This window comes from Etheostoma cragini, chromosome 18 (genome assembly GCF_013103735.1).
Source record: "Etheostoma cragini isolate CJK2018 chromosome 18, CSU_Ecrag_1.0, whole genome shotgun sequence".
Classification (NCBI taxonomy): Eukaryota; Metazoa; Chordata; class Actinopteri; order Perciformes; family Percidae; genus Etheostoma; species Etheostoma cragini.
Window position 1 is genome coordinate 1115747 of NC_048424.1, and position 9539 is coordinate 1125285.

The 9539-nt window shown below is 42.0% G+C and overlaps 1 protein-coding gene across 1 annotated transcript in view; it reads left to right on the top strand.

The window, feature by feature from the left end:
- afdna (afadin, adherens junction formation factor a) overlaps positions 1 to 9539 on the top strand; it is a 95983-nt gene that overhangs the window by 64106 nt on the left and 22338 nt on the right. The window contains exons 27-34 of the mRNA XM_034900758.1: positions 1686 to 1953; positions 3617 to 3708; positions 3933 to 4130; positions 4627 to 4777; positions 6156 to 6555; positions 6818 to 7062; positions 7196 to 7410; positions 7532 to 7711. Coding sequence (XP_034756649.1) covers positions 1686 to 1953; positions 3617 to 3708; positions 3933 to 4130; positions 4627 to 4777; positions 6156 to 6555; positions 6818 to 7062; positions 7196 to 7410; positions 7532 to 7711 — 1749 coding nt within the window. The remainder of the gene's footprint in view (positions 1 to 1685; positions 1954 to 3616; positions 3709 to 3932; positions 4131 to 4626; positions 4778 to 6155; positions 6556 to 6817; positions 7063 to 7195; positions 7411 to 7531; positions 7712 to 9539) is intronic.

The following is a 9539-nucleotide window of genomic DNA, read 5'->3' on the forward strand; positions in this document are numbered from 1 at the left end:
ACACACACACACACACACACGTGCAACATGTCTGCTTACGTTTCTGCTCATTTTACAGTGTCACGGGTAATTTTATACTTCACACTCACTGCTGAAATGATGTTAAATATTTTAAGGTTTCCCGCGAGTCTAAAAATCCATTGCATGGACTTAATTTAAGAAGCAACAACATTATTGCATTAAATCTGTATTTATGTCTTTATTTATTTGTCTGTGTTTTGTCATGATTTTGAAAAACTTGCTTAATTTGTAGAGCTTAAATACTTTCTTCTTTCTTTTTTTATATCATATTAAATGGAACAAATTTTGTTTAGTTTTATTTTAAGTACTTCAGCTTGTGCTCTAAATAGTTGTGATGTACATTTTCTCGGTTTCTGGATTTTTAATACCCCGACCAATCAACCAATGGACCCATGAATAATAAGTAATTAATCAATAATGAATCCACAGGTCTACTTTTAATACAAAACAAGGGAAATATAAAATGTATTCCAGCTGTGTTTCAAGCCTTAACCAATTATGTACATTATGAAAGTCTTAAATTGAAAGCCATTTAACAACATCACACACAAATCATAAGTTTAGCGTCCTTAAACCTGCATAATGTGCTATTGAATAGTTGTAATGAATGGACTCTTGTCAGTTCAGCCATTAGTTAATGGCTGTAATTTAGTGTTGGGGATGAAAAAAGAGAAGCAGACTTGTTCAGACAGTGTGTCCTTGTTGTCTTCTCTGTAGCGCTGTAAAAAAAAAAAAGCAGCTTGCAGACTAAAGGATATAATGAGTGTTTGTGGCCACAGCCGCGTGCGCGCGTGTTTGTTTGTGTGTGTGTGTGTGTGTGTGTGTGTGCGTGTGTGTGCGTGTGTGTGTGTGTGTGTGTGTATACACTGGGCAGCACACTGGGCTGTCTGGCTGTGTGCTGGTCTTTGTCTGCTGGAATGTGACCTGAGGTCCAGTCTTCTGGCCGGGCCGACCGGCGGTCCAGGATGACGCTAAACGGGCGTTTCTCCTCCCCAATTCCCTCGACCACAGTGTGTATCCCACTGCAGACAGTGAAACGCAGTCTGAGAAGGACGCTGGTCTTCCTTTAGTAGAGTTAACGTAGGGACACTGGACAAGTTCCCGCAGACTAAGGAAACCTAGATGGTAAAAAAAAAATGGAACTCTTAAGACTTTAAAACAAATATTTTAGATAAACCAACCTACAAAATAACCAATTTAAATAGCAAAAAATAAATGTAGCACATAGAAAATCACTGCATACTATATGCATACTTACAGGGCCATCTGCCAGCAAACACTTTGATTTATTGAGACAATTGGAGCCCCTTTAAGACCTCGTAATGAAAATGTGATGACATTTTTTTTGTCTCTCATCTCTGAATACGATCGTTTTCACTTTTATGCAAAATTCACAAAAGCAATTTTTACAAAGTTACTAACGCTGCACAAGTCTGAATTGTAATTTGTCTAATTAATTTAATAAAACAACAAACATCGTGAAAGGATCCTAAGGTTTTTGACGAAATCCCTCATCGTTAAAACAACGAAAATTCCCTCCTAGTGCATGGGAAAAATAAGGAAGAAGAAAACTCAGTTCATGGATAAATATTATGAATATTCAGTAAAAGAGTTAAGTCCCAAAGCAACGTTGATCGATTACTTTTTAATTGCCAAAACTGCAGAATTATTTTAAGTCAAGGAGGTGTTGTGTAAAAACTCAACCACCAACAACCCGTTCTCTCCCTTTCGTCTCTCCAGCATCAGACCGAGGCCGCGACAAGAACGGGAAACTGCGACCGAAGAGCGAAGGCTTTGAGTTGTACAACAACTCGGTGCAGAACGGCTCTCCGGAGAGTCCGCAGGATTCCTACCCCGGACCGAAGAAGATGAGCAGTGAAGATCGACTCCTGAAGAACCGAGCCGACCACCGCTCCAGCCCCAACGTAGCCAGTAAGCCCCCTTACCCCCACTCTGTTGGATTCTGTTGGGGTTCACTTAAACTCAATAAAGTTGTATAGTCTCATCTCGTGCTTGTATCTAAAGTTGTGCTCATAAGTTTACATACCCATGCTTAAGTTGACTAAAAAAAATGAACAAAAACATCATGTTTTGGAAATTTATCTTAATGCCTTAATTAAATCATGAGGTAAAATCCAACCTTTAATATTAATGGTTTTATTTCGGTTAGATTAATAGCTGGTTTTATTTGCATTGAGAGATGATTTTAGGGAAAGTATCCCATGGTAAGGGTATGAGATTATGTGTGGGGGGGGGGGTATGCTTATACCCCTGTATTTTAAGGAAGAACATTTATGGATTTACAATACATTATTTATTCACAAAGAAAATTGGTGTCCTTAAAGGTTGGATTTTAACTAATTTTTATATTAAGGCATCAAGATAAATTTCCAAAACATGATTTTTTTTTTATATTTCTCTTTTTAGTCAACTTAAGCATGGGCATGGAAACTTATGAGCACAACGGTATATCCAAAGCTCATGTTTGTTTTTTTACTACATATGGGGCAATGAGCATCCGCATGAAAATTCAGCTTGTTTTTGTCTTACCAAGTTTACCGGTAATGTGACGATGTATGTGACTAGGGTAACACCTTCAGTTAATGGAGATCAGCATGAGGTGTTATCTAAGTACATATGTGCGGATCTGCATCCATTTTCAGAGCCGAACTCTGAACATTGGGTGTTGGCAGTCTCAAAATTCTTATTTCATTTTGGTGCCATATTAGTCAGGTTTTTTCAGAGGGAATTTTTTTGCAATCACTGCAAGAAATACTTTCAACAGCCATAAAAAATAAAATCCTGTTTCCTCTAGTTTATAGGAACAAAATGCTTTATAAATCTATGAAACCCTTCACAATATAGATAGGAATAAAACAAATGTTGGCATATGTAAGCTCTACTAAAGTGGAGATGTCTTGCTCAGAGAATGAGAACGAAACCTTTTAAAATATAGATTGTAAAATTCCATGTGTCGTAAAATAAACCCCTATATGTGTATTTTGGTTGTTTTCTTTTCCACTGGTCTGAGAGTAGACATGTTATAGAAGCAAAATAGCCCAATATCTCAAAACTGACAAGTGCATATAAACAAATGTTGCCTAAATCTTCACAATATGAATGTCAAATGAGTATTTGAGAAAAATATCCAAGTTACATATTGATTTCTAACTGTTCAATTCGAGGATAGCATTGTGTAATAACATGTTACATGTTATCACATGTCCATAACATTTCCACCTAATTTAAGCAGAAAATTAAGCTGAAAATCTTCAGGATCTTTGGTTACATCACTGGGTTTAGACTTGGCATGGGGAGTAATGGAAATAGGGAGGAAAAAAGGATTGGTGTTATTCTCCAAGTACTCCACCCTGATATGGAAACGCAGTGCCACAGTACTTCTGGGCTATAACACTGTGTCTGCAAAAGTCTTTAAAAAAGCGACCTCAGAAACCACTTTCATTAACTATTTTGGGGCAATTTTCGAAATGTTGATGACTGTTTTATTCCCCTAGTTCATTGCTTAATTGCCTTACGTTGTTAGTGAATACTTTTAACTGCACTAATACGGCTGTCTCCACTGCTTCGTCATCAGATCAGAGCCAGAGTCCAGCGGGAAAAGCGGTGTACCCCGGAGGACCTGGCACTAAGATCACCTCCGTCTCCACCGGCAACCTGTGTGCAGACGTGAGTAACCGTCTGATTGAAGCTGGTGGCGTCTTTATGTGGAATGTGCCACCAGACTAGATGAGACACAAAGCATCTAGAACAGAGATGAGAAATGATCTTTCCTGTCAATGTGTTGCCTGTTTTAGAATTGGGAAGGTGTCCCAAATATTTTCTTTTCTCACAGTAATTTCTGTTTGTTCAGTAATTTCAGTTTGTTGTTGTTGTTGTTGTTTTTCCATCAGGATGAGCCCTCCCCTCCCCGTCCAGAGGCCTACCCCATCCCCACCCAGACCTACCCCAGGGAGTACTTCACCATCCCGGCCTCGAAAAGCCAGGATCGGGTCGTCGGTCCTGGACAGGGGCCCTCGCAACACTGGCAGGGCATGGAGGACCGGGATCGCCTCCCTTTGGTCGACAACATCCACAACAACAGCATGCAGGTAGCAGTGTCCAACTTTATCATCGGAACAATACCTCAAATAGATGAATGTTTTAGGTAATCATGCAGTAACTTCTCTGGGACAGCCTGGGAGCAGCAGGACATTTATCATCATGCTATCTATAAGTAGCAGGCATTTGTATCTCATTGATATTCTGTAGTGTGTGACTAACGTACATGTGTTGCTGTAACACCGTAATTTCCCATTTTTTGGGATCAATAAATATCTTTCTATCTATCTATCTATCTATTAGGGGGAAAATTGGAATCACGATTCTCTGCCATGATTTTTTTACCATAACAAAACAAATTGGCAGTACAAAACATAGATTTTTATATATTTTTTGCCACCTATAGCACATAGAGCCTTAAATGAAAAGAGAGAGAGCATTGCAGAGCCCCCCGTTTTTTTTCTCCTGCCCTACCCTCTCTTCTTTCCTCTCAATGTCTGCCCCCCTTTTTCACGTCTCTTACTCAATATCTTCATCTCTTTCCAGCGGATTAACCACTCCCAGGAGGACTTGTACCCCTCACCAGGAGGTATGAGGCCTGATGAGCGCATGCAGCAGCACTACCAGCAGGACTACCAGCACCGGGACCTGGACTACCAACACCGAGATCTTGACTACCAGAGAGGTCCACCGGGAGGTAAGGAGAAGGAAAACCAGAGACCTCAGATAAGAGAGGCTGACTAACGGAGGACTGTAGCACCTGATTATGTTTACTGCCAGATTTATGTAACAGCTTAGTGGTTTTTAGCACCAAATGTTCCTCTAAAATGTCATCACATTTGATATTGTTTATGATTATTTAATAATCACAATATTTTAGTCACAATGACAAAGCCACAAATTGTGCCGTTTGCCCTTTAATCTGTAAAATGAGAAATCCTGCACACTGTCAGTCACTTGTAGTCAGTTCTTTTTGGTGTCGCTTCTTTTTGGAGTCAGTTCTTTTTGGTGTCGCTTCCTTTTGGAATCGGTTCCTTTTGGAGTCGGTTCCTTTTGGAGTCGGTTCCTTTTGGAGTCGGTTCCTTTTGGAGTCGGTTCCTTTTGGAGTCGGTTCCTTTTGGAGTCGGTTCCTTTTGGAGTCGTTTCTTTTTGGATTCAGTTCTTTTTGGTATTGGTTCCTTTTGGAGTCGGTCTCTTTTGGAGTCGGCCTCTTTTGGAGTCGGTTCCTTTTGGAGTCAGTTCATTATGGAGTCGGTTCTTTTCGGAGTCGGTTCTTTTTGGAGTCTGTTCTTTTTGGGGTCGGTTCATTTTGTGGTCCGTTCATTTTGTGGTCCGTTCATTTTGTGGTCCGTTCATTTTGTGGTCAGTTCATTTTGGATGTTGCGGTCACTTGACCTTCATTAGTTCTGATTTACAAGCAAAAGTCAACCTTCTATTAACTCTTTTACCGCTGTCTCAGTATTTTTAACAATCTCTAGTTGCTCTAAATAAAATGCCACATGGAAACCTTGAGTGCTGAGGTCAGACTGGTGAAGCCAACTGAGAAACTATCACCACCCTACAGCTCTGCTGGGAAATATTATTTAATAATATTATATTTCTTCCTCCATCATGGACCCTAGGCCCATTTGTCACATGTTTTTTGCCTATTTTCTAGCTGCAGGTTCCATCTTCAAGTTCATATTTGTGATCCCATAACAATCTTTTGTCTTTTGTAAAATGTTTTCCTGAGGCAAACCCAGCGTTTACATCCGAAGTTCCCACAGACTGTCTTCTTTTGCTCTTGAGCGTGTGTTAAAGCCACTGTGCAGTCCAATGCAGACCCAGTTGCTGTCTTTGGAGATATCTAATCAATAGTTATAGCGATTTGTGTGATTACAAAAATACCTTTTAAATGGTACACTTACTGCTGTATAACAGGTAAAAACAAACTGTTGCCTGTTTAGGGAACACCATGTGACCAAATCAGAGATTTACATACAAAGTGCTGAGGTCATAAATGGGGCAACGGACCCCGAAAAACAGAATTGACCTTTTGACCCACTGCCTGTCCTTCTGTGTGTCTGTGGGTGTAGGAGGTCCTGACCACTGGGCCCCCCAGCCGCAGGTCTCCTCGTCGTTGGAGTCCTCCACATCGAGCCAAGAGCACCTCAACTTCTCAGCCGCCTCCTCCTCGTCCTCCCAGAAGAACCAGAAGACCGGGCCGGGCCGATGGAAGACCCCCAACGCCCCCCACGCTGCGCCGCCACATTCGGCGCAGACGCCTTCACGCTCCGACCTTCCCCCTCCGCCCCCCCCACCACCGGCCCCGTACCCCGATGCCTACGACCACTACGAACCCCAGTCTGAGCTCCCGCTCCCGCCGCCTCCCGCTGCCGTCTCCCCCGCAGCAGCCCAGCAGGCGGCCGACCGCAAGAAACGCGAGGAGCAGCAACGCTGGTACGAGAAGGAGAAAGCTCGTCTGGAGGAGGAGAGGTGGGGTGTTTTGTTTGTTTGTTTTTAATGATCTTTTATTTGATTTATTGAAAAATGTTCAATGTTACACACAAAGCAACATTTGATTTAACTGTAGGCCGTTTGCAAAAACCATAAAACAGTCAAAGACACGGTTCAACAGGCAAAAGCACATTATAAAAGATAAAATATCACATACAAAGTAACGGACGTCTGCGCCATAAAAAGTGATGATGTTGATAATAATAATAATTGTTAACAATAATGATGATATATTTCCCAGGGAGAGGAAGAGGAGGGAGCAAGAGAGGAAGCTGGGTCAGATCCGGGCCAACCCCGTCATGCCTGTCCAACCTCACAACAACGGAGGATCCATGCCTCCTCCTCACCACCAGCCCCCTCTGCCATCTGTGACCCCGCCCCAGCCCTACCTCCCCCCACAGCCTCAGCCTCCCCCATCCAGACCCGAGAAGCTGGCCAGCCTGCCACGATCAGCTGTTCCTCCCCCTGCTAATGCCTCCAACCCCGGTAACTCATTCAAGTCAAAACCTCTCTTAAATGTAACGTCTTATCTCAAAACATTAGTGACTTCCAAACAGGTTTTTAAATGTAAACAACTAACTAACATTTAAAATGATTTTATAACTCAAATGTGATGTAGGCATGGACACAGTGATCAGGGAGCTGTTACCACAGCAGCAGCCGCGGACCATTGAGAGGCGAGACCTGCAGTACATCACCATCAGTAAGGAGGAGCTGACGTCCAGCGACAGTCTGTCTCCGGACCCCTGGAAACGAGACGCCCGGGAGAAGGCCGAGAAACAGCAGCAGCTCCACATCGTCGACCTGCTGGACAAGGAGATCCAGGACCTCCAGGTAGGCACAGTTCCAGCTCCACTCAGAGCGAGGAAGGACATAACACACACACACACTCAGTGGTGGATTTACAAATAGCGGGTGCAACCCACTCCAATTCTGAGCGATCTTTATTTTCCAGTCAAAGCCTGAGCGAACTGCGGAGGAAAGCGACCGCTTGAGGAAGCTGATGCTGGAGTGGCAGTTCCAGAAACGACTGCAGGAGTCCAAGCAAAGCGACGAGGACGAGGAGGAGGAGGACGACGAGGACGTGGACACCTTGATGATGATGCAGAGGCTGGAGGCTGAAAAGAGAGCCAGGGTGAGATGGAGGTGTTGTGGTGGTGGCAGGAGGGGAAAGGATAGAGAGACTAGAAGACAGTAAATGCTGAGGGTGGAGAGGTTAAGCTTAGAGACCAAGCATACATCAACTTAAATGACAAGAAAGCCAACGAGAGACGAGAATAAAAGAGAACCGTAGATGTCCATGAGCTCAAAGTTTAGAAACAAGTCTGTAGTTAATCACACAAGAAAGGGCAAGCCACAAAATGAGTGTGATGGGGGGAGAAAACAGAGCTGTCTTTCAAATGAATTCCCTAGAGGCTCCCTCTATGAATGTCCTGCAATGTGCATCTGCAACATGCTTCTGTCATCGCTTTGCCATGCTGAGCTGCTTAAATCTGATGGGCTGGAGGGGTGGATGGGGGATACGGGCAGTTAGGCGAAGATGTTAAGTCTGCATTCACATCATACAGATATAACTGTGACTTTTAGCATCACAGGCCGGGATTTACGTTTTCCTGTAGGTTTTGGTTCCTACACTCAACCCGTGCTTAGAGAGGGATAGAAGTTCACGATTTAATCATTTATTTTATTTCAACAGCTGCGTCAACAAACTTGTCACAAGTTTAAAGGGGACTTTACTTACTTGTGTCTGACACCTTTCCTATATAATGCAGCATACTGCGCGTGCCTTGTTGCACAGAAAGAATGAGACATGACCATGTGTCACTGGTCCCATTTCAGCAAGGTTTTCAAATTTTTGGTGACTACATTATTTGATTGAATAACTCTGGATGATGCCAAGGTGGATTCAGATGATAATTAAAGCCCATCTTGACTGTATTCTATAGACACTAAAGCCATAAAGCACCAACGCATGCTAACAACATAGTTATCATTGTTATCATGACGGCAGCCTTTATGCTCCTGTTCTAGCACAAAATATCTGTCAAATACTCAACAGTGTTTCAGTCTCATCCCTGGTGCCTCCATAGATTGTTATTATTTTTTCTGTGTGACGGGGTGTGGTGAATGTGGGTGGGTGGGTTACTGGTGGATGTAGCTCTCTGTATGGCTGGAAGGAGTTGAATCTGTTATAAAACTCTTTTTGGCTCCAAGTGAACATTACAGTGATTGATCAGAAAAGAAGGTGAAGTTTATTTATAGTATTTATAACAAAATCACAACTTTTGTCCCTAACATCTGTACAGCATACAGTCCTTGGTTTCCGTGATTAGATGAAATTTTGTTCCTTAATTATTTTAGTTTATATTTTGCTTAGGTGGTCCTTTTTCTGAATACATTTGTGTGAAATTAACTCCCTATAAACTGATAGAAATGAGGGTAAAATGGGCCCAAGTTACTGTTTATCCCAAGGGAAACGGTCTTGCAGCAGTTGCACTGCAAATAGAGAGCAAATAGATTACAACTGCAACAAAATATAAACAAAAAGGTTATCAATAAGGTGCAAAAACTAAATGTACTCATGCCAGAATGGGACTTAATTTGGAAAACATAAAGTAGAACTTGAGGAAGAGTAAATAACAGAATAAAATGAGCTGCCAGAGTCACTTGATGTACCTAATTAAAAAAACATAAATTGGCTAAACTAATAAATATTTACTCTTACTTATTCCAAATCAACACGTATTTATTTCAAATGTTGGACAGTACATGTAAAAATAAATAAAAATAAAAATGGAGTAGTGAGTAATATTTTAAGATGTGGTTAGGTGGTGCAGGGTCATGCGGTTTTGGGTGGTGGTGAATGTTGGAGGTCTTGAGCAGCCACTAATCAGCACAGTGGAGAAAAACAATGTTTTCACTTCACTGTATACCCCCCCTCCCTTCTTTAATAATTTCTATTT